This window comes from Chlorocebus sabaeus, chromosome 14 (assembly GCF_047675955.1).
Source record: "Chlorocebus sabaeus isolate Y175 chromosome 14, mChlSab1.0.hap1, whole genome shotgun sequence".
In the NCBI taxonomy this organism is placed as follows: Eukaryota; Metazoa; Chordata; class Mammalia; order Primates; family Cercopithecidae; genus Chlorocebus; species Chlorocebus sabaeus.
The window spans coordinates 98,094,084-98,119,250 of NC_132917.1; the positions used below are offsets into that span (position 1 = coordinate 98,094,084).

At 48.1% G+C, this 25,167-nt stretch overlaps 1 protein-coding gene across 8 annotated transcripts in view; it reads right to left on the bottom strand.

Moving 5' to 3' along the window:
• LMAN2L (lectin, mannose binding 2 like) overlaps positions 1-7,105 on the bottom strand; it is a 32,562-nt gene extending 25,457 nt beyond the window's left edge. For 2 of the 8 annotated variants that reach the window (XM_008008031.3, XM_008008030.3), the window contains exons 1-4: positions 6,885-7,105; positions 4,962-5,080; positions 1,071-1,188; positions 184-266 (exon numbers count right to left, since the gene is read on the bottom strand). In XM_008008031.3, the coding sequence (XP_008006222.2) occupies positions 184-266; positions 1,071-1,188; positions 4,962-5,080; positions 6,885-7,071 (507 nt within the window). In that variant the 5' untranslated portion in view covers positions 7,072-7,105. Of the gene's footprint in view, positions 1-183; positions 267-1,070; positions 1,189-4,146; positions 4,228-4,961; positions 5,081-6,884 lie in introns of all 8 variants that reach the window. The other 6 variants (XM_038004163.2, XM_008008032.3, XM_038004161.2 and 3 more) reach the window with 5 other exon arrangements.
• Between the last annotated feature and the right edge of the window lie 18,062 nt (positions 7,106-25,167).

Sequence of the window (25,167 nt, forward strand, 5' to 3'; positions counted from 1 at the left end):
AGGACTGTGCACTCCTAAACAGTTCCTCTAGAAAAAACACTGACAAGGACATTAACTTTCGAAGTTCAATAGATGAAGAACCCCTCAACTTTCTATCCCCTTTGTTCCCTCCTGTACAACATTCCTGAGGCAAAGAACTGTGATGTCAGTGCAGCTGATCTAGGCTCTGACACTTGCCATTACCTCTTGCTGCTTCTCCTCATTGGGGTAGGTGTCTACAAATACTCCCAGCCCCACAAATTTGTCCATGTTTCCAAACACAGGCCCTAGAGAGAGAGAACAGATGACGAACAATGAAATCAAGCTAAGAGTTGATAAAGGAATAACATATCACTATGATGGAGGAAAAAGTAAAATTCAAAAGACTCCCAAGCCTCTCTGAAGATGAGAAAACACATGTACAAGTCCCCAGCAAAGCACATGGCCTGTAACAACGCCCAGTAAATATCGGTAATTGTTTGTTGTTGGAGGCGAGGGAAAGAGAGAAGGCCACTGCGACCTTATTGAGCACTCAGGCAGCTTCCTCATCCAAACTGGTTGCTAGGGTGCCCCTACAGAATTCTGCTTTACAAACACTTGGTACAGACTATGCCCCCAAGAGAGAACTGAATTCCCTAGTTCTACTTCTTGTTGCAAAAGAGATCAGGTCAAATCAGGTTGAGCCTGCCATCTACGTGGAGCAATAATAGCTCCTACACAAGGAAAATAGATAACTCTTCTCTTGACTCAGCAGTGCTGAGATCATTCACTGTGAATGCTCAGAAGAAATCAGCTCACCCAATCGTCAGTGTTCAGGAGAGCCAGTGCTTTCATCCAGCCAACAGGCCAGGTAGTTTCACGAGGAAACTCAGAAAGAAGTAACAAGCAAGCAACTGCCTCAGGATGAGCCAAATTCAGCTGCTTATGAGGACTCAGATCCCATTCTAGAGACTAGAGAGGCCAGTGTTCATCCACATACATTAAAGGAGAGGGAAACAGCTGGCACTGTGGGGAAGGAAACTTTTCAAAAAGAGGGCACATGAAAAAGCAGGTTGTCACACCCACACAAGAGTAACACAGGGTCCCAATACCTGGCTGCATCCGATCCTTTGTGTACCAGATTGCCAAGCCGTCCCCATGCAGATTCTTCTTTCCTTGTCCATGGATTTTGAAGTGCACCTGCAACTCCCAGTCTCTCAGGAAACACGGCTAAAGTAAAAAAGACATTAGAATCAACAAGGAGCATGAAATGCAAAACCCCTCCAGCCCGCATCAGCCATCAGCAGACTCGGAAAACACACAGATGCAGGTCACACGAGCCTAAGGGTTAAAACCTAAATCTAAGACTTGCTAGTGTTCATGTCATAAAATTAAACGGATTCAACCACTCAACTGTTTAGAGATTTAATATGAAAATGAATAAACCCCCCAATTATCTTCAACATTTCCCAACAGAAACCGGACAGAACTCCAAAGCTGGGAAAGACAAGAGTATACCAAACTCCACTCCTGTGATCCTACATCCCCCCAGCAAAGTAGCTCGGCTTTTAGAGTACAGAAGGCTGAATCCATACTCATTTACAACTCAAGATCACCCCTCAGACAGAAAGACTCTGAAAAGCTGGATTTAAAGAAAGGTCAAAGCCTAATTTATTACAGTAGAAAAAGAAAAGCTAAGCTATTATGCAAAGGTTTCCAGCAATAATTAGCAGATACTACAAGCAACTCTAATTAGCTAGACCTGGCCCTCTGCCAAGCTGAGGGGTAAACCAGAATTCTCACAAGAAGAGCAAGTTACAGTTCCCCAAATCCTCCCATCCATGGCCAAGAAGCTTAAATGCACCTGGAGAAGGATGCGAGTGGATGGTTAAGTGTTTTAAACAGTTGAACAGTTTCAAGAGAAAAATGAGAGAGGGTAGTTGATTTAGGGAAGCTTCTGGTTAAAAGTCTACTGTGAAGAAAGAAGTGAAGGAAGAACAGACGGACCAGCTGGGTTCAGCCAAAGGCTCTCCAAATAGACTGTTCTGGGCAACATATTGCTAGATCATTTTCAGTTTTCATTTTTTATTTCTGGGATATTTTCCAAAAGTGTTCATATTAGAAGTACATAGTCAAAATGAAAGGAGGTTGGGTACTCCTGCATTTAGCAAGGGGCCCTGAAATCTCCAACAGGTTATCCTACTCTAATGAGCCAGTCTCTGTCTTGTCACTCTGGATTCTTAGCTCTCTGCTGTTTCATTAAGATTTCAGACGGCCGGGTGCAGTGGCTCACGCCTGTAATCCCAGCACTTTGGGAGGCCGAGGCGGGCGCAGATCATGGAGGTTAGGAGATCGAGACTATCCTGGCTAACATGGTGAAACCCCGTCTCTACTGAAAATACAAAAAAAAATTAGGCAGCTGTGGTGGCGGGCACCTGTAGTCCCAGCTACTCGGGAGGCTGAGGCAGGAGACTGGCGTGAACCCAGGAGGTGGAGCTTGCAGTGAGCCAAGATGGCGCCACTGTACTCCAGCCTGGGTGACAGAGTGAGACTCCGTCTCAAAAAAAAAAAAAAAAAAAAAAAAAGATTTCAGAGAAAGGGCCCAGCACGGTGGCTGACGCCTTTAATCCCAGCACTTTGGGAGGCCAAGGCGGGCAGATCACAAGGTCAGGAGATCAAAATCATCCTGGCTAACACGGTGAAACTCCGTCTCTACTAAAAAATACAAAAAATTAGCTGGGTGTGGTGGCGGGCGTCTGTAGTCCCACCTACTTGGGAGGCTGAGGTAGGAGAATGGTGTGAACCCAGGAGGTGGAGCTTGCAGTGAGCCAAGATCGCGCCACTGCACTCCAGCCTGGGTGACACAGGGAGACTCCATCTCAAAAAAAAAGAAAAGATTTCAGAGAAAGGCCAGGCACAGTAGCTCACGCCAGTAATCCAAGCATGTTGAGAGGCTACGGTGGGAGGATAACTTGAGCCCAGGAGGTCCAGACTGCAGTGAGCTGTGACAGCGCCACTGCACTCCAGCCTAGCTGACAGAGTGATGAGACCCTGTCTCAAAAAAAAAAAAAAAATCTTTCAGAGAAAGAGTGAAATTCAGCGGGGCAGGAAGCTGCCAGGAGGTAGGTATAATGCCCCTGGGAACAGGGCAGTGTCACAGAAGTTCTCAGTGAGCCAAGAGGTGTCTGTCACTGATTCTTGGCCTCCTACAGCACAACGCTATACTGTTTTGCCCAGGACCATATATAATTGTGTTTCTGAAATTCTGCCACACACTGGATTCACCTAGGCAGTTTTAAAAAATCCCAATGGCCAAGCTGCACCCTATTCCAATTAGATCAGAGTCTCTGGGGGTGACACCCAAGCATCAACTCCAATGGAGAGCCCAATTTGAGAACCACTGCTCAAACAAATGGATCCCATTCAAATAACTCAGAAATAAGCCCACAGTCATGGAGATAGCCAGATAACAGCGAAAACAGGTATCAGAAATCTGAAAAAGGGAAGAACTAGAGGCTATACTAGAACTGAGGCTACAAGTTATGTAGAGACAGAGAGCCAGCAAGACAGCAGCGGAGTATCAAGCCTTGAACATAATCATCCGGTAACCCACAAGAGCCCCACCAACAAACTTCTACAAGTGTAATGACATAACACATATTTCTGTAACCATTTTAACTTGCCACAGTCTTTTCATGTCTATCGTCTTATTTTATTCTCACAACAAGCCCAGTGGGCAAGTAAAACAGGTATTTCAAAGCTCATTTATCAGATGGAGAAACAGAAAACTAAGAGGTTAAATAATCTGCCTAGGGCTCACAGGAGGACTGTAACAGAGCTGGACCAAGAACCCCTGTCTTTCAACTGTCCTTTATCTCTCCTACCAAAACACAATGCTCTGTACTCTGTCCAAAAATGAGCTCAGCACTATGATCTAGGTTAAGGGGCCAGTTTGTACAGACAGCTAACGTAGAAATTTCTCTTGCCCTCCTGAACAAGGAAAAGAAATCGTTCTCTTTTCTGAGATTCACTTATCTACAACTAATGAGAAAAGCCATGTAAAAGTAAGTTCTTAGTTTATGAGAGCTCCAGAGAAAGTATCAAAGGATGCCAGTCATGCCCAAAAGTAAACTGGTCATGAAAGATTTAGAAAGAGCCCTGGAAACAGAAAAGAAAGCATCATCTTACACTTGTACAAAATCACAGTGCAGCCACACCAGGAACACTGCATTCACTTCTTGTCGCCATACCTCAAGGAAGACAATGCAGCTAGAAAAGGTCCAGAGAAGTACAAATAAAATGACCAATAGCTCAGAGTGGCTTTCACATGAAAATAAAATTTTATATCAGACTCTTCAAATTGAAATAACAAGGTGGGGATGCTGGGATAAGGTCTGGGATCAATTTAAGAGAGTACTCTCAACGAGGCCTGGTGGCTCACACCTGTAATCCCAGACCTTTGGGAGGCCAAGGCAGGAGGATTGTTTGAGACCAAGAATTTGAGACCAGCCTGGGCAACACAGCAAGATCCCATCTCTACAAAAAATATTTTTAAAATGAGCCACGTGCAGTGGCACATGCCTGTAGTCTCAGCTACTCAGGAGGCTGAGGGAGGAGGATCCCTTAAACCCAGGAGTTTGAGGCTATAGTGAGCTAAGATTGTGCCACTGCACTCTGGTCTTCTTACAATCTTCTTACAAAGTGGTTAAGCAGAAGTTAAGTAATTATTAAACCCTAAGGAGTAGTACTATTGGGCCAATCAGGAATTAAAGACATTTCAGGGGGAAAAAAAAAAATAAATTATTTGCTATAATTAAATAGCATTTTCCTAAATACCTGATTTATTTATTATGAAGGTCAGAATAATCTCAAAAATAAAGATCCTTGCTATCCACAGAAGACAGAATACCAGGGGGATAGACAGTAAAACTAAATCAGTATGCCACTGCTGAACCTTTTAGGTCTTTCTGGGTCAGCAACACAGGAGGGAGAAAGATTCTTACCACCCGGTTCCACAAGGCACCCTGTTTACTTTGCATATCTGGGGTAAGGCGGATATACTGGGTCATCACCATGGCATGGCCCATCAGATTCCACAGTGAGGAACTGCCTGTGCCCACACCTACAGGAAGGAAGTAGATCAGTTCATATTCTTCAACACCAATCCATTCAGAAAGCAGCCACCACACAGCCTCTGAAAGCTGAGCCATCGTCTTTTTCCCCCTTTAATGTCACTCAATCTCCTATCTTGTCACTCAGGAATCTTAAATCCTTACTATCTCTACAACTTTCACAAGGCCTTTATCAGGTGAGGACCCCAAAGTACATCAGAACTATCACTTTATGCATGCTACAGTAACCATAGCTCACATCCATTCTTCCCGTTGTAACATGTGAATAAACTTCAGCATCGTAAAAGAAAAAAATTTTCCTGAGTTACATCAAAAAGAGTTTGACAGGTCAGGTGCAGTGGCTCACCCCTGTAATCCCCACTCTTTAAGACGCTGAGGAGGGAGGGCATCTTGAGGTCAGCAGTTTGAGACCAGTCTAGGCAACATAGAAAGACCCTGTCTTTACCAAAAAAAAAAAAAATTAGCCAGGTGTGGTTGTCCTTGTCTATAGTCCTAGCTACTCAGGAGGCTGAGGGGGCAGGATCGCTTGAGCCCAGGAGGGTGAAACTGCATGAGCCATGATTGTGCCACTGCACTCCAGCCTAGGCAATGGAACAAGACACTGTCTCTAAAAATATATAAATAAAAACAAAAAGAGTTTGACCCTCACGTCTCTGGCGCTTAGTCACATTCTTTCTTTTCTTTTCTTTTTTTTGAGATGGAGTCTCGCTCTGTTGCCCAGGCTGAAGTGCAGTGGTGCATCTCAGCTCACTGCAAGCTCCGCCTCCCAGGTTCACACCATTCTCCTGTCTCAGCCTCCCCAGCAGCTGGGACTACAGGCGCCCGCCACCACACCCGGCTAATTTTTTTGTATTTTTAGTAGAGATGGGGTTTCACCATGTTAGCCAGGATGGTCTCAATCTCCTGACCTCGTGATCCGCCCGTCTCGGCCTCCCCAAGTGCTGGGATTACAGGAGGGAGCCACCGCACCCAGCTGTCACATTCTTTCTTTAAACAACCCTTAAAGTGTGAAGCTACTCCCTGTACCCTCAACTATACACTTCTTTAAGAGTGAAAACTTCGTGTCTGCAAACTCATGAATATTAGCAAAGAGATCAGCACAGAGGCACTCCAGGCATGTAAGGGAATAAATGATTACCCTTAGTAGTAGCGTATACTCTTGTACTTTGAACTGTTTTGTGTCCCACTACTTATGCCTTAGTGGGGAAAGACTTGTGTTAGTTAAGCCATCTGCACTGGTTTGTCAACGTTTTGTAGCTAACTGTATCAATTTTCTGGCCGATAAGCTGTGCTTAGAGTTGTGTAAACCCTAACCTCTTTCATCAATAGGGCCCCTAGGCTGCAGAAGAGAAGGTGGTTCTACCCAGCTGCATAATTTTATCATCTTTCTTCTCATTCCGTTCAAGTTCTACCCCAGTTCTTCCTCCCGCTTTATTTCTAGCACATCCACAGGTCCATCTGGAGACCGGCTCACTGCTAGTAGCCCTCAATTACCCCTCACCATTCTCAATTATCTCCCCTTCCCAAACTCCTCCTGTCTAACTCCAGGCCTAGCACTAGTGGCACCCGACAGCCCTGCCTTTACCTACTGGAAACTTCCAGAGCTTGGCAGGCACACCTAACTCCTGACTTTCAGACCTGTGGCTCCCAAACGCGGAGGGAGTCCCCGTGGGCCCCACCACCGCCAGCAGTTTCCTCCGGGCCACGAAGCCCTTCGCCGCCCCCGCCTCTACCCCTGAAATCAAGTCCCGAAGCCCGCCCCACTGCACGACCACCTCACCCCGGGCGCCTCACCCTGGTAGGGCTTCGACAGCGAGTGCTCCCGTTTCAAGTACTCGAACGTCTGACCCGCCCCGACTTGCTGTGGGCCCTGCCCAGACCCCAACAAAAGAAGAAGGAGTAACATCCTGGACCCATCCCGAGCCGACAAACATCGCCGCCACTTCTGCCACCACCCAAGGGGTCCCAGAGTCGCCGCCATCTTTCCCACCGCCGACCCTTCATCAAAAGCCCGCCCCGTCGCCCAACCCATTGGCCCGAAGAACCACCGTCCCCGCGTTCTATTGGCTCTCGTCAATCCCCCGCCCCTGCAGGTGAGCATATCATCGATTGGCTGGCTTTGGTATCAGTTGCCTTGCCAACCCAGAAAAGGGGCGTAGCCGAATGCCCAGACTCCCTTATTTGCATTTGCCCTGAGTTCCGCTAGGCTTGCTGGGATACGTAGTTTATTTCTACTTTGTTTTCTGCGTACGAGAGTAAATTTAAAGAGATAAAACGTTTCTTCTGGTCCCAAACAAACATTCTATCCTCTCTGCAATAGTACGGTCCTGACTGCAGCTCTCTGAATCAGTTTGGAAGATATAACAGTGAAAGGAGAAACAGATAAATCCATAAAATAGCTGGAAAATTATCAATTTATAAAAGACTTGAACAGCACTGCCAACTAACTTGACCTGATGATATTTATAGAAACTCCACCTAACAACTGCGGAAGACACATTCTCTTCAAATGCAAATGACTCCTTTGCCGTGATAGTCTGGGCCATCAAGCAACCTACAGATATAAAAGAATTGAAAGCACACAAATTAATTAATTCTAAAAGCCATCACCTCCTTCCCTCTTTTTTTTTTCCTTTTTTGTTTGAAACGAGGTCTTGGCCGGGTGCCGTGGCTCACGTCTGTAATTCCAGCACTTTGGGAGCCCGAGGCGGGCGGATCACCTGAGGTTGGAAGCTCGAGACCAGCCTGACCAATATGGAGAAACCCCATCTCTATTAAAAATACAAAAAAAAAATTGCCAGGCGTGGTGGCACCTGTAATCCCAGCTACTGGGAGGCTGAGGCAGGAGAATCGCTTGAACCCAGGAGGCAGAGGTTGCAGTGAGCAAAGACCAAGCCACTGCACTCCAGCTTGAGCCACAAAAGCAAAACTCCGTTTCAAAAAAAAAAAAAAAAAGAGAGAGACAGAGAGACAAGGTCTTGCTCTGTTGCCCACGCTGGAGTGCAGTGGCACAGTCTCAGCTCCAGCCTCTACCTCCCTGGCTCAAGTGATCCTGCCACCTTAGCCTCCTGAGTAACTGGGACTACAGGCACATCCCTTCATCTTTATCCGGCACCATAACAACATGTGTCCAGACTGGTCTCCACGTAGCCACTAAAGTGATCAAAACCATCTAACCATAGTGAGTGTCAGGGTTAAATGAGTCAATATTGGTAAACCTCTTAGAACAGTGTCTTGCGTGTAGTAAGCACTATTTCTTTCTTTTTTCTTTTCTTTTTTTTTGTTTTTGTTTTTGGAACAGGGTCTCTCTCTGTCGCCCAGGCTGGAGTGCAGTGGCATGACCACAGCCTCAACCTCCTCGGTTCAAGGGATCTTCCCACTTCAGCCTCTCAAGTAGCTGAGACGACAGGTATGTGTCACCACGCCTGGCTAATTTTTAATTTTTTGTAGCAATGGGGTGTGTGTGTCGGGGGGGGGGTCTCACTAAGTTGCCCAGATTTGTCTCAAACTTCTGGACTTTAGCGATCCGCCCTCCTCAGCCTCCTAAAGTGCTGGGATTAGAGGTGTAAACCACCACACTGAGCCATAAGCACTATTTCATCATCATCATTCTTATTAACCGGGCCTTTGATGGCTCACTGTCACCTGTGGGGAGGAGATTCAAGCCCCTCAACTTGGCACACAAAGCCCCCTGCCATCTGGTCCTGGCCTTATTGCCCGTGACTCTTTTCCTCCATCTTTATGCTCCAGCTTCCCTTCCCTCTTTTTTTCTGCAGTCCACTTCCTTCTGGAGGTCCTTCCGGAACCCCTCAGGCAGGGTAGATTCCCCTGTCTGAGCTCTCAAAGTGCTCCACGCACATCCCTTGTAGAGCAATTGACAGATCTGTATTTATGTCTTCCCAATAGACTTAACCAAAGTTAACACTCGCTTGCTTTCCTGAGCATGAATATATTTAATAAGATAAACATAATTATGAGCCTGCTTTACAGGGGATCAACTTTTTAAAATTAAAGCTGTCACAGCTATTTTCTTTTTTACTTGGCCAGGCACGGTGGCTTATGCTTGTAATCCCAGCACTTTGGGAGGCAGGCGGATTACCTGAGGTCAGGAGTTCAAGACCATCCTGGCCAACATGGTGAAACCCCATCTCTACTAAAAATACAAAAAATTAGCCGGCCGTGGTGGTGCACGCCAGTAGTCCCAGCTACTCGGGAGGCTGAGGCAGGAGCATCACTTGAACCCAGAAGGCGGAGGTTGCAGTGAGCCAAGACCACACCACAGCACTCCAGCCTGGGCAACACAGTGAGACTTCATCTCAAAAAATATATATATATATATGTGTATATATATACAAAATGTAAACGGGTGTGGTGGCGGGTGCCTGTAATCCCAGATACTTGGGAGGCTGAGGCAGGAGAATCGCTTGAACCCAGGAGGTGGAGGTTGCAGTGAGTCGAGAAGATCGCACTACTGTACTCCAGCCTGGGCAGCAGATCCTTCTCAAAAAAAAAAAAAGAAGAGATGGAGTCTCAATCCATCACCCAGGCTGAGGTGCAATACTGTGATCATAGCTCACTACAGCCTCAAACTGCTGGGTGAGCCTCAGATAATTTTTTAAATTTTTTCTAAAGATGGGGGTCTCTATGTTGTCCAGGCTGGTTTTGAACTCCTGGCCTTAAGCGATCCTCCCACTTCATCTCTCAAAGTGCTGGGATTACAGGTGTGAGCCATGATGCCCAGCCTGTCACAGCCATCAGTCTTTGACACCCTCCAATGTCAAATGCCTGGTGCTAAGACTTTAGGAATTGCAATGAATCTATTCATGTCATACACTGGCTTTAAAACCATTCATAGGCCGGTCGCGGTGGCTCAAGCCTGTAATCCCAGAACTTTGGGAGGCCGAGACGGGCGGATCACGAGATCAGGAGATCGAAACCATCCTAGCTAACATGGTGAAACCCCGTCTCTACTAAAAAATACAAAAAACTAGCCGGGCGAGGTGGTGGGCGCCTGTAGTCCCAGCTGCTGGGGAGGCTGAGGCAGGAGAATGGCATAAACCCGGGAGGCGGAGCTTGCAGTGAGCTGGGATCCGGCCACTGCACTCCAGCCTGGGCGACAGAGAGAGACTCCGTCTTAAAAAAAAAAAAAAACAAAAACCATTCATAACTCCCAATTACCAAAATCGAAAGTCCTTAGTGTAGCATTCAAAGCCCTTTGCATCCTGACTAAAATCAGGTGGTACACATGTGCACTATAATGTGTGTCACCTGGAACTATGGAGCTCAGTTAACAGATTATGGGTTTGTATCTGCAGCAAGGCTGGGAGCTCCAGGACCACAGGAAGCAGGTCTTACTCATTTCCTATCTCAGGCCCCACCTATTTCCCTAACACCAACCTATCACCCAGCACATATAGGGGTTCTAATTGTTTTGAATAAAATTACTTTCATTGCATTTCTCTGCAAGATGAATTTTTAATTGTGGTAAAATGCACATAAAGGCCAGGCGCAGTGGCTCATGCCTGTAATTCCAACATTTTGGGAGGCCGAGGCGGGTGGCTCACCTGAGGTCGGGAGTTCGAGACCAGCCTGACCAACATGAAGAAACCCCGTCTCTACTAAAAATATAAAATTAGCTGGACGTGGTGGCGCATGCCTGTCATCCCAGCTACTCAGGAGGCTGAGGCAGGAGAATAACTTGAACCTGGGAAGCAGAGGTTGCAGTGAGCCGAGATCGCGCCACTGCACTCCAGCCTGGGCAACAAGACTAAAACTCCGTCTCCAAGCAAAAAAAAAGGAAGGAGACCTGGGGTAACTCCAGGTAAACAAGGGATTTTTCATGAGAGGAAGGATGGAGAAGGTCTTATCTGAGTCACTGAGGAAGGGTGGAAGTGGGTCTTATCTCGGGATATTCCAGAGCTAAGTAGTCCGTTAAGATCAATCATTTCTCAGCTGGGTGCGGTGGCTCACGCCTGTAATCCCAGCACTTTGGGAGGCTGAGGCGGGCAGATCACACGTCAGGAGTTTAAGACCAGCCTGGCCAACAAACATGGTGAAACCCTGTCTACTAAAAACACAACAAAAATCAGCCAGGCATCATGACACGTGCCTGTAATCCCAGCTACTTGGGAGGCTGAGGCATGAGAATCACTCGAGCCCAGGAGGCAGAGGTTGCAGTGAGCCAAGATCGCGCCACTCTACTCCAGCCTGGACAATGGAGTCTACAAAATGAGATGGAAGGAAGACGAAAGGATGGGGGATTTATTTACTGTAGCTGCTTTTCAGAAGCACAAGCTTCAGCTCACTTCAACACGGTCAAGGTGTTGAGGGGTGGTGGTGGGAAGGAGAACAAGTAGCCATGCCCCCTTCAACACCGCCTTTTACTCCCACGCAGGGGCACCCTCTGAAAGCTGGCTCGGGTCTTGCGCTGCCATCCTTTCAGTTGCCTAGCGGTCCCCTTTTTTCTCTGTGGAATCATCTGTCTCCCACAATCTAGGGCTGCACAACTTCAGGGCTGAGGTATTCATATACAATGTGAGTTGTGTATTCCAGCAGTTCTGGGTGATTCCTCTACTTTCCCGTCTTCCGAGCCAAAGAGGGGGGCTGGGTGCGGTGGCTCATGCCTATAATTCTAGCACTTCAGGAGGATTGCTTGAGCCCAGGAGTTCAAGACCAGCCTGGGCAAGATGTAGAGACCCTGTGCCTTTTTAAAAATTAAAAACCACAACAACCACCACCAAAGAGGGACCTCCGCTCAGGAGCACCTTGAAGCCTAATGCCCCTTCACCCCATGATAGAGGCTCCAGGGCAGCCTCTTGGCCTATTCTTTCCACTGCTTCTCACCCTTCTTTTACAAACCTTGCCATTCAATTCTGATCCACCCCCTCCTAGGACCAAAGCAGGGTCTAACATCAGCCCTCCCTAGGCCAAGTACAACCATCCATCCATCCTCAGGTATCCAGTGGGTCACGTCCATCTTCAGCCCAATAGTCACAGCTGACTGGGTCCTACCAACTGTACCTCCAGTTCCCCAGGTAGCCACTGGAGCATACGAGAGGATGGCAGCTCCAACACTAACTAGCCAGCTACTTCCCAGTGGTGACTTCTCAACATTGGCCTCCTGAAAGCCACAGTCAAATATCCTGGGGTAGGTACCTTTGCCTGAGCCCTCCTGTCAGACACTTGAGTCAATAGGTGTAGGGATTTAGTTTTGAAGAAAAAAAAAAAAAATTGGAGAATTTAATTTTATTTTTTTTGAGAGAGTCTCTCACTCTATCATCCAGGCTGGAGGACAGTGATGTGATCACAGCTCACTGCAACCTCTGCCTTCCAGGCTCAAGCCGTCCTCCCGCCTCATCCTCCTGAGTAGCCGGGACCACAGGCACATGCCACCATGCCCAGCTAATTTTTATATTTTTTGTAGAGACGGGATTTCACCATGTTGACCAGGCTGGTCTCGAACTCCTGGTTGGGTTCAAGCACTCCGCCCACCTCAGTGTCCCAAAGTGCTGGGATTACAGGCATGACCCACTACGCTAGCCTCTTTTTTTTTTTTTTTTCAGAGACAGGGTCTTGTTCTGTCACCCAGGATAAAGTGCAGTGGTGTGATCATGGCTCACTGCAGCCTCAAACTCCTGGGCTCAAGGGATCCTCTTGCCTTAGCCTTCTGAGGAGTTGGAATACAGTCAGGTGTCACCATGCCTGGCTATTATTTTATTTTATTTTTTGTAGAGATAATGTCTTGCTATTTGACCAGGCTGGTGTTGAACTCCTGGGCTCGAGTCATCCTCCTACCTTGACCCCCGAAAGTGTTGGAATTACAGGTATGAACCATCGTGCTCACCCCACCCTCCACCAGAGAATTTAATATGCAGCCTATTTTTCAGAACTACAGCCCTTTCACATCCAGTATCTCATTTTGATCTCACAATGACTTGTTGTGGTAATCTTTAAGATCATTCTCCTGAGGCAGGAGAATGGCGTGGGCCCCGGAGGCGGAGCTTGCAGTGAGCCGAGATCGTGCCACTGCACTCCAACCTGGGCGACAGAGCGAGACTCCGTCTCAAAAAAAAAAAAAAAAAAGATTAGGACAGGCTGGGTGCAGTGCCTCACACACCTGTAGTACCAGCACTTTGGAGGCCGAGGCAGGAGGATCACTTGAGTTCAGGAGCTTGACACCAGCCTGGGCAACATAGTAAGACCCCATCTCTACAAAAAATAGAAAAAATTATCTGGGCGTGGTGGTGTGCACCAGTAGACCCAGCTACTCGGGAGACTGAGACAGGAGGGTCATTTGACCCCAGGGGGTCAAGGCTGCAGTGAGCCATGATCAGGCCACTCCACTCCAGCCTGGGTGACAAAGCAAGACCCTATCTCTAAAAAAGAAAAAAAAAAAAAAAAAGATGAGGCTCCAACTCCTGAATTTAGAGATAAGAATTAGAGATCTGCTTTAAGATACTCTAGAGGAATATCATGTGTGTGTGTTTAGAAGGGTAGGATGGATAAACAAAAAAACCATCAGGATGTTGAGAACCGCTGGAGCTGGGATATGGTTACACAACACGCCCTCTAGCTCATGGGTGTGTGAGAGTGGCTGTAAGAAAAAGCTTCTCAAAGTCTCCCCTGGAGATGATGAGGAAATATGCTGGGTATGCATTTGTGGTGTTTTCTAAATTACTCCGAGGGAAGGAAAACTGTAATTAACTATAATCTCGTAAAGTTCATTGTGACCCATCCAATATAATGTTGTCATAACTAAAGAGAGAGATGTCTGCAATCTAGAAAAAGAACAGTCAAGGGATGAAAATAAGTCAGAGCTATATCAGTTCTGTCCAGGAAAGAGAATGCTTCTAAGTAGCCTGTGTTAGATCTCCGTATAACTTTATTCAAATAAAGCCTATTTTCTAAGCATATTTATAAAGACCTTCCAGCCTGGCCAGGCGCGGTGGCTCACGCCTGTAATCCCAGCACTTTGGGAGGCCGAGACGGGTGGATCACGAGGTCAGGAGATCAAGACCATCCTGGCTAACACGGTGAAACCCCGTCTCTCCTAAAAAATACAAAAAACTAGCCGGGCGAGGTGGCGGGCACCTGTAGTCCCAGCTACTCAGGAGGCTGAGGCAGGAGAATGGCGTGAACCCGGGAGGCGGAGCTTGCAGTGAGCTGGGATCCAGCCACTGCACTCCAGCCTGGGCGACAGAGCGAGACTCCGTATCAAAAAAAAAAAAAAAGACTTCCAGCCTACCATTCTAATCCTCTTAGCAGTTTAATTTTTCTGTATAAATTAAGAAATTAGTATGTGTTTGGGTTTATCACTTAGTTATTAGTTTAGTCAGAGTGACTTAGCCCTCCCAGTCTGTTTCTTTGCAGGGAAATTGATAAAAACCAGCATCCTGAGGACCAGATCTCAGATCTATGGTGGCTCCTTGCAGTGGCAGAGCTCCCACAACTGAGCTGTGCCTCTGGGGATCCAGATGCTTGCTTCCCACAGAGTTAGGGTATACGATTTGCCAAGGATCGCACAATGGGGTGTGGTGAAGGAGGAGCACTCTGACATATTTGATTGGAGTTGGGATGAAACATCTGCCTTTTTGAGACCCAGCTGTGCTGTATGATCTCAGGAAAATTACGTAATCTCTCTGAGTCTCAAATCTTCTCTCTGTAAAATGAGTGTGATGAAACCTACCACACTGGACTTCTGAGAGCATGAAATGAAGGACTGGGCCGGGCACAGTGGTTCACGCTTGTAATCCCAGCACTTTGGGCGGCCAAGACAGGCAGATCACCTGAGATCAGGAGTTTGAGACCAGCCTGGCCAACACGGCGAAACTCCGTCTCTACTAAAAATACAAAAATTAGCCAGGCGTAATGGCACGCATCTGTGATCCCAGTTACTTGGCGGGACTGAGGCAGGGGAATCACTTGAACCCGGGAGGCGGAGGTTGCAATGAGCTGAGATCATGCCACTGCACTCCAGCCTGGGCGACAGAGTGAGACTCTGTCTCAAATAAATAAATAAAAGAGATGGAGAGTCTCTGGAAGGTTTTGAACAGAGCAGGTTGTAATCTAACCTATATTTTTAAAGTATCACTCTGGCTGCTGACTTGAGGAGTGACTGTAGAGTAGAAAGGGTAGGAGCAAAGAGACTAAGCAGGAGTCTGTACAGTTACCCAGTGACAAAGGGAAGGGCTGGGGGGTTGGGTGGGGCTACTGGATGGGTCTTTCTTAGATGTATTTTCAAGGTACAGCCAGCAGAGTTTACTGGTGGGACACACAGAGGTCTAAGAGAAGGAGAGGAGTGGGCTGGGCACAGTCACACCTGTAAACACAGCACTTTGGGAAGCCGAGGCAGGCGGATCACCTGAGGTCAGGAGTTCGAGACCAGCCTGGCCAACATGGTGAAACCTCATCTCTAATAAAAATGCAAAAATCAGCCAGGTGTGGTGGCACATGCCTGTAATCCCAGCTACTCAGGAGGCTGAGGTAGGAGAATTGCTTGAACCCGGCAGGTGGAGGTTGCAGTGAGCCGAGATCGTACTACTCCATTCCAGCCTGAGTGACAGAGCGAGACTCTGTCTCAAAAAAAAAAAAAAAAAAAAAAAAAAGCGAGAAGGAGAGGAGTGAAGGATGACTCCAAGATTTTGGGCCACAGCAACTGGAAAGATGGAATTGCCACATACTGATAGAAGGGCAATTATGGAAGATATGTCTTTATGGAGAAAAGATCAGTAGTTTCGTTTTGATGATAGTAGGTTTACATGTCTACTGGATATTTAAGCAAAGAACAGGTCCTCAGAGTCCTGCCATCACCCTAGTAAGACCAAATTTTCAGTCTTTTTTTTTTTTTTTGAGACAGAGTCTCGCTCTGTCGCCCAGGCTGGGGTGCAGTGGCTGGATCTCAGCTCACTGCAAGCTCTGCCTCCCGGGTTTACGCCATTCTCCTGCCTCAGCCTCCCGAGTAGCTGGGACTACAGGCGCCCGCCACCTCGCCCAGCTAGTTTTTTTGTATTTTTCAGTAGAGACGGAGTTTCACCATGTTAGCCAGGATGGTTTCGATCTCCTGACCTCATGATCCGCCCGTCTCGGCCTCCCAAAGTGCTGCGATTACAGGCTTGAGCCACCACGCCCAGCTTAAAATTTTCAGTCTTTAAGAGAAGCTAGAAAGTCTCTCTAAGCCTTCTCTGGTTCAGGAAGCTGTCCAGTTACAAAAGAGAGAGAGAGAAGCTGTTGCATCAGGGAATGGTGGCTTACACCTGTAATCCCAGCACGCTGAGAGGCTGTGGAGGGAAGACGACCTGAGGCCAGGAGTTCAAGACCAGCCTGGTCAATATAATGACACCCCATCACTACAAAAACATTTAAAAATATTAGCCGAGCATGGTGGTGAGCACCTGTAGTTCCAGCTACTAAGGAGGCTGAGGCCAGACGATCACTTGGGCCCAGGAGTTTGAGATGACAGCGAGCTATAATCGTGCCACTGCACTCCAGCCTGGGTGATAGGATGAAACCCTGTCTAAAAAAAAAGAGAGAGCGGGCTGGGCAGGTGGCTCACGCCTGTAATCCCAGCACTTTGGGAGGCCGATGCGGGTGGATCACCAGAGGTTGAGAGGAGTTCGAGACCAGCCTGACCAACATGGAGAAACCCCATCTCTACTAAAAATACAAAATTAGCCAGGTGTGGTGGTGCACACCTGTAATCCCAGCTACTTGGGAGGCTGAGGCAGGAGAATCGCTTGAACCCGGGAGGCAGAGGTTGCAGTGAGCCAAATCACGCCATGGTACACCAGCCTGGGCAACAAGAGCGAAACTCCATCCAAAAATAAAAAAGAGAGAGAGAGACAGAGAGAAGCTGTTAGGAGTCAGGGTGGCGGGAAATTTACCAGTGGATCAGTGCTCAGTAAAGAGAACTTTCCCTCACCTCTTGTGATAGTCACTTCCAAATGGCCGCCATGGTTTCCCCTCCTACTATTCATGCCCTTGTATAGTTCTTTCCCACACGATATTAGGTTTGGTCTATGTGACCAGTAGAATATGGAAGAAGCAGTGATACGGCATTTCTGAAGCTAAGTCATAGACGACATTGTGGCCTCCACCTCGGTCTTTTTCTCCTGGGATCACTTACTCTAAGGAAAGCCAGCTACAATGTTGTGAGCAGCCCTTCACACAGGTCCTCCTGGTGAGAAACTGAAGCCTCTTGCCAACAGCCAGGAGAGTGAGGTTGGAGGTGGATCTTCCAGCCCCAATTAAAGCCTTCGGGTGACTGCAGCTCCAACCAACATTGAGTGCAACCCATGAGAGAGCCTGAGCCAGAACCACCCAGCCAAATTGCTTCGTAATTCCTTCCCACAGAAACTGGGACATAATACGTGCTTATTGTTTGAAGTCACTGAGTTTGGGGTACAATTTTTTATGCATCAATAGATAACTCACACTGGGTGCGGTGGCTCACGCCTGTAATCCCAGCACTTTGGGAGGCTGAGGTGGGCGGATCACCTGAGGTCGGGTGTTTGAGACCAGCCTGGCCAACATGGAGAAACCCTGTCTCTACTAAAAATACAAAAATTGCCGGGCGCAGTGGCTCAAACCTGTAATCCCAGCACTTTGGGAGGACGAGATGGGCGGATCACAAGGTCAGGAGATTGAGACCATTCTGGCTAACACAGTGAAACCCCGTCTCTACTAAAAAATACAAAAAACTAGCCGGGCGCGGTGGTGGGCGCCTGTAGTCCCAGCTACTTGGGAGGCTGAGGCAGGAGAATGGCGTACACCTGGGAGGCAGAGCTTGCAGTGAGCTGAGATCCGGCCACTGCACTCCAGCCTGGGCGACAGAGTGAGACTCCGTCTCAAAAAACAAAAAAAACAAAAAAAAAACAAAAATTAGCCAGGCGTGGTGGCGGGCGCCTGTGATCCCAGCTACTCGGGAGGTTGAGGCAGGATAATTGCTTGAACCCGGAAAGCGGAGGTTGCGGCGAGCCAAGATTGTGCCATTGCACTCCAGCCTGGGTAACAAGAGCGAAACTCCATCTCAATTAAGAAAAAAAAAGAAGATAACTCACATACCTCTCCAAGTCAAATGAAGGGGGTATTCCAAAACAATTTGGAGGCTCCTGCAAAGAAGGGTGACTGGCACCTCATGCCACAGTCAGACCTCTGCTCAGGCAGTGAACTTGCTCTCATGCCCCCGTCACTCGTAGATCAGAAGGAGGAGAGAATTGGAGACAGAGTTGGGCAGAAAGAAGAGTTGGTGGCAGGGTGCACTGGCACATGCCTATAGTCCCAGCTACTCAGGAGGCTGAGGTGGGAGGATCACTTGAGCCCAGGAGGTTGAGGCTGCAGTGAACCAACATTGCACTACTGCATTCTAGCCTAGGCAACAAAGCAAGCCCTGTCTCAAAAACTAAAAAAAAGAGGTGTTGGCCCTGGAGTGGTCTCTACTACAACCCTTGGGTAGGCTCCCCCAAGAGGCGCACCTGCCAGGCAAATGGGACCCCAAGAGTGAGAAGCAAGGAGCAAGGAGGCCTGACAGGGCCCGAGCCTCCCGCTATGAGAACCAATATCTGGACACCAAATCACACTCAGTCAACCAGTAACAACCACAAAACGAGTGGCGATTAAACTGTGGGAAATTAAGTAAAGAGAGATTACCCTTCTTCTCTCTTTCCTCAACACTGGAAAAGTTAGACCTGAGAAGGAGGGGAACGTGTACCAGAACCATCCCATGACCTCCTACACTCGACACCAGACACAAGCGAGCACACACACACATATCCCCCTCCAGCCCCTTCAGCAAATGGAGGGGCGAAAGGCTGACCAGAGTCTTCCCCACAGGAAGGGAATCAGCAGAAACTGATCCCCAAGCCTGGAGAAAGACGGTAGGGAGGGGACACAGATGATATATATCAGAAGTGAGATGGCAGGGGTTTTTTGTTTGTTTGTTTGTTTGTTTTCTTTTTTCTTTCTTTCTTTCTTTTTTTTTTTTTTTGAGATGGGGTCTCGCTCTATCACCCAGACAGCAGTGCAGTGGCACAATCTCAGCTCACTCCTCCTCCCGGGTTCAAGCATTTCTCCCGTCTCAGCCTCCCAAGTAGCTAGGACTACAGGCGCACGCCACCGTGCCTGGCTAATTTTTGTATTTTAGTAGAGACGGGGTTTTGCCATGTTTGCCAGGCTGGTCTTCAACTCATGACCTCAAGTGATCCGCTTGTCTCAGCCTCCCAAAGTGCTAGGATTACAGACGTGAGCCACCGCACCTGGCTTGTTTTGTTTGTTTTGTGTTTTGTTTTGTTTTGTTTTTGAGGCAGGGCCTTGCTCTGAGGTTGGAATGCAGTGGAGCAATCATGACTCACTGCAGGCTCAACCTCCTGGGCTCAAGCGATCCTCCAGCCTCAACCTCCCAAGTAGCAAGGACCACAGGTGTGCACCACCATGCCTGGCTAACTTTTAAGTTTTTCACAGAGATGGGGTCTTGCCATGTTGACGAGGCTGGTCTTGAATTCCTGGGCTTAAGCAATCCTCCCTCCTCAGCCTTCTAAAGTGTTGGGATTACAGGCCCTGATTGGGCTTTTAATGTTAAAAGTCATACTAAAGCTATGGAATCTATCCAAGATCTCAAGAAGGATACAGAAAGGGAAATGTGACAGAAATTGGTTAAAAGCCTTGAATGGAAAAGAAATAAAACCGTGTCATGTTAAGTCCCCACTGAGTTGAGATTGCTAATAAAAAGGTTATATATATACATTTTTTTTTTCCTGAGACAGAGTCTTGCTCTGTCACCCAGGCTGGAGTGCAGTGGCCCAATCTTGGCTCACTGCAACCTCTGCCTCCCCGGTTCAAGCAATTCTCCTGCCTCACCTTCCTGAGTCGCTGGGATTATAGGCATCCGCCACCACACCCAGCTAATTTTTTTTTTTTTTTTGGGATGGAGTCTCGCTCTGTCACCTAGGCCAGAGTGCAATGGCACGACGTCGGCTCACTGCAACCTCTGCCTCCCAGGTTCAACTGATTCTCCTGCCTCTGCCTCCCCAGTAGCTGGGATTACAGGCGCGTGCCACCATGCCTAGCTAATTTTTGTATTTTTAGTAGAGACGGGATTTCACCACGCCAGCCTATTTTATTTTATTTTGTTTTATTTTTTTGAGACAGAGTCGTGCTCAGTTGCCCAGGCTGGACTGCAGTGGCACAGTCTCGATTCACAGCAACCTCTGCCTCCCGGGTTCCAGTGATTCTCATTCCTCAGCCTCCCAAGTAGCTGTGATTACAGGTGCCCGCCACCACGCCTGGCTAAGTTTTTGTATTTTTTGGTAGAGACGGGGTTTCACCATATTGGCCAGGCTGGTCTTGAACTCCTGACCTCAGGTGATCCATCCACCTCTGCCTCCCAAAGTGCTGGGATGCAGGCGTGAGCCACCATGTCTGGCCTATTTTTAACTTTTGTAGAGATGGGGGCAGGGGTGGGGGGTTCGTGGTAGTGGTGTCACTGTGTTACCCAGGCTGGTCTCACACTCCTGGCCTCAAGTGATTCTTCTCAGCCTCCCAAAGCGCTGGGATTACAGCGGTGTGAACCGCTGCCCCCAACCCTGAGAAGGATTGTTAACCTTTCCAAATCTCTGTTTAGAAAATGAGACTAAGAATAGTACCCCTCCCGGTCTCCCTGTAGGGCTGAGGTGAAGGGGGACAGAAGTAGTGCATTCAGCAGGCAGAGGGGACACTGCAGCTGACAGCTTGAGGCTTCCATAACCTCCATTTAGGGACCTCCTCCTTATATAAAAGCCCCAGTCAGACCCCTGATCGACCCTTCTCTGTCCCCTCCCCACTGTAGATGAACAGCAGCCAGGGATGCTTTGATTGTCCATGCGTGGGTAGCTTCCCATTCCTACTGGAACCCTTGGAAATGGAGGAGGGACAAGTCTCCAGAGAAAGGGGAGGTACCGTGCCTGGAAGAAAGAGGACAGGAAGCCGGACAGATCCAAACAACAGGTGTCCACTGCATCTGATGATGCTGATTTTGCCTTCACCTTACAGAGGTCAGTTGCAATTCTTTCCTGTGTTGCCCAGGAAGAATTACACATCCAGGAATTTAAATTAGCATTGAACCTGTTTATCTGATCCAGTCCTCTTATGTTAAAGAAAGGCCCCGAGGCCCAGCAAATTGAGCTGGTTGCTAAATGTCTACAGGTAATTGGCACCTTGGCAATTGTTTGGGACAAACCTGAGAAAATCTGGATACTTGGGAATGAAGATCTCAAAGGTTCTATGGATTTCTGGGTGAGCTGGGGCACAATAGCACTGAGGAATCAGGAACTTGCCTCATCAGTATGCCCGAGGTGATTTATTGCCACATGTGAGTTGTGCCAAGTTCTGTGGGTGTAGGTGCCACTTACACAGACCGGACCCTTCTAACGCCCACAAGTCCCTGCAGCCTTCCTCCCGGGCAAGTTCCACTGGGATGCCCATGAGCAATATATGAGACCAGCATTTTTCAAATGTGGATCAGTCAAGAAATCAATTTAGTTGGATCAAGACACAGATTTAAAAAAAAAGAAATAGAACAGAATTTATATCAATAGATATAGTCTCTGGAAACAGAATTGTACTTTTACATATAAGGCCACTGGCCAAGTGCTTCCTACTCATTTCCTACGCCTGGGTCCCAAAAGTATTATTCCTACGCCACTTTTTTTTTTTTTTTTAAGAGATGGGGTCTTGCTGTGTTGCCCAGGCTACAGTACAGTGGCTACTCACAGGACTAATTTTAGCATGCTGCAGCCTCAAACTCCTGGGCTCAATTGATCCTTCTGCCTCAGCCTCCTGAGTAGCTGGGATTATAGGTGCACACCACTGAACACAGCTCATACCTCTTTATTAAGGGACGTCCAATTCATTCCATAAATGCATATGGAATGCTGGTCACTTCTGATACAGCAATGACTATGATACAGTTTTTGTCCCTGAAGGATTCTAAACCCGATGAGAAATGGCCTCTAGCCCAGAGTACGGTAGAGAAGGTAATGAAGAAGGCAGACGGTGGCAAAATACTTAACAGAAAAACAATCCCTGGGCACTGGGATGAAGGGGAGGGAGGACCAACGTTTTCTACTTTATACACTGTGTTATTTGAGTTTGTTGCAGTGAACATGTATAACGTTTGCATTTTAGAAGCCCAGTAAAAATAGAAAATTACACAAATGATCAGATGATTGAAATGTAATTGAAAATCTTGGACTGGGGAAGGAAAAGGACCTAACATTTATGGGGCAGTGCTTTCAAACTCTGGCTCATTTTGTCCTTTTGATGCAGCGAGAAGGATTTCTTGATCCCCATCTTATTTTTTAAATTATTTATTTTTATTTATTTTATGGATGTATTTATTTTAGTCTTGATCTTGTCACCCAGGCAGGAGTATAATGGCACGATGTAGGCTCACTGGAACCTCCGCCTCTTGGATTCAAGCAATTCTCCTGCCTCAGCCTCCTGAGTAGCTGGGATTACAGGCGCGCACCACCATGCCCCGCTAATTTTTGTATTTTTAGTAGAGACAGGGTTTCACCATGTTGACCAGGCTGGTCTCGAACTTCTGACCTAAGGTGATCCGCCCACCTTGGCCTCCCAAAGTGCTGGGATTATGGGTGTGAGCCACCGCACCTGGCCTTTTTTTTTTTTTTTTTTTTTTGAGACAGAGTCTCACTCTGTCACCCAGGCTGGAGTTCAGTGCTGTGACCTTGGCTCACTGCAACCTCTGCCTCCCGGGTAATCCCCATCTTAAAAATGGAGAAACCAAGGCCCTAAGAGGTGAAGCACTTTGCCCCAGTTCTCCGGTTAGCAAGGGACAGAGCCCTTGATATTTTTGCTATAGACTTTTTTCCATTTGCCAGCTCAGAAAAAGAATCAGAAACTAGGGACGATTCCAAGCACTTTGTTATTAGGCCTTTATAGATACTCGGTGTCTGTTATCTTGTTCTTTCTTGTTTTTCTCTAGTAATTTATAGTTAATGTCTTAAAAGAAGGGTCTTTGTGTTTTTGGAGGTGGAAGGAAAACTTGCTGGGGTAGCCAGTCTTAGGGACAGAGGGCGGGAGGAGGGTGGCATGAGAGAGGGCAGGCCGAGGGACTCCCCACCTGGGCCCTGGTACTAGTAGGGGATTCCCAGGCAGGCCTTGCCTAAGGGCTTGCCAGGTGTCTGACACCGAATGAGAGGCTTGCCTCTCTTCCTGGCTTGCCCAGCGTTTTCAGCTTGATCCCCTCTGTGCTGTGAAAACTTTTCTTAGGCTCTCTTCCAACAGTCTTCTCCTCCACTCCCGCCTCCTTTCTGTCGTCCCGACGGAGGCCCAAGGGTCCAACAGGGTCTTGCTTAGTCCCAGGTGGCCTCCCCCTCAGCCTCCCTTCTTCCCTCATCATCCTCACTTGGAGGAAAGGGAAGAAAATGAACGGGAAGGCTGTGGCTGCAGGTGGATGGAGAGACACACTGCAGCTAAGGAAATTTACAAGCATCTTCTAAAAATCCTAGCCGTGGGGCTGGGCACAGTGGCTCACACCTGTAATCCCAACACTTTGGGAGGCCGAACTAGGAGGATCACTTGAGGCCAGGAGTTTGAGACCAGACTGGGCCCATCTCTACAAAAAACAAAAAGAAATTAGCTGGGCATGGTGGTGCGCGCTGTGACTGTGGTCCCAGCTACTCAGAAAGCTGAGGTGGGAGGATTACTTGGCCTAGGGAGGTTGAGGCTACAGTGAGCCATGATCGTGCCACTGCATTCCAGCCTGGATGACAGAGCAAGACCCTGTCTTAAAAAAAAAAAAAGAAAAAGAAAATAAAAGGATCCTGGCCACATCATTTTCATCATTATCATGGTGACTGGGCATGTTTACTGAGCTTTTACCGTGGGCCAGACACTTGTGAAGTACTTATGGCTCATCATTTATTTCACTCAACACTCGAGAATGTCCCAGAGTCCCAGGTCACACAGGCAATCAGCGGCCAAGCCAGCCCCCGGAGCCCTTCAAAACTGTGCTCTGAACCTCCATGGTGGGGCATCCTGCCTTCCATGGTCCTGCTCCCAAGAAAAACAATTTGTCCTGTGGCCAGAGGAATCTTGAAGCCCACTTACATAGTTAACACAAACCTCTTCACCTTTGCTGCTCTGGCATTCGACTTCCTTGGCCTGGACCCACTGATGTGATGCTCTCACTCCCTCCTCTGGCTCAATTAAACTTTCGTCTCAGGTAGAAATCATGACATCCTCCTATCCAGGTCCTCATGCCCCCACTTGCTAGGATGACCTGAGTTGGGATTTGAGCCAAGGCACCAGCCTAGCTAACTCCACGCTCACTCTGTCCTTCTGTAGAGGGTTGAGTGCGCCTTCCTTCCTGAGACAATTTAATGGCATGGATGAGTCCTGCAGATGTTCAGGGCTATCATAGTAGACTCACGGGTAGCCGGTGAACAGGCCACTGCATGTACTGACGACGATGCATAGCTCACCCTGAAAAGATGTCTCATGGTCCCCAACCAGGTTCTCCAACCCCAGGGCCCACGGTGCACCCAGAGGGATTCTGCCCATTGTGGGGCCAGGGCAGGCCTCAGGCTGTGAGCCCCACTCGCGGAAGGGAAGCTTCTCTGCCAGCAGCTTCTCTGCCAGCAGCAACTCTGCCAGCAGCTCCCTATATTGGAGACCCAGAGGGTGAAGAGGGCTTAGAAGCCAGCCTGGGAGGATTAGATCCCGGGTTACTAATTCAGGATCCTTGTTCATCATCGGATCTCCAGCATCAGCGCGACGCCAGGTACAAGCGAAGGGGCACTAAGCCTTTAAGACTGTTTCCCTGCACAGAACCAGGAGGGAGCGGGCTCAATTATTGGAGGTGTAGCCATGTTGCCACAGGGCCTACACCTGGAAAGAAGCAGTGAGCTCCGAGGATCTCATGACTAGAGTGCTGTGACATGCTCAGGGGTCCAGGATCAGGACCCCTCTGGGCAATTTCTTACTTGCAAATAGAAGCAACTAGGTAAGTAAGGACTTGCCATCCTGAGGCAGAGAGAACAGGTCTGATCATGCCTTTATCTGCCCCCAAAGGGGAGAGGCTCCT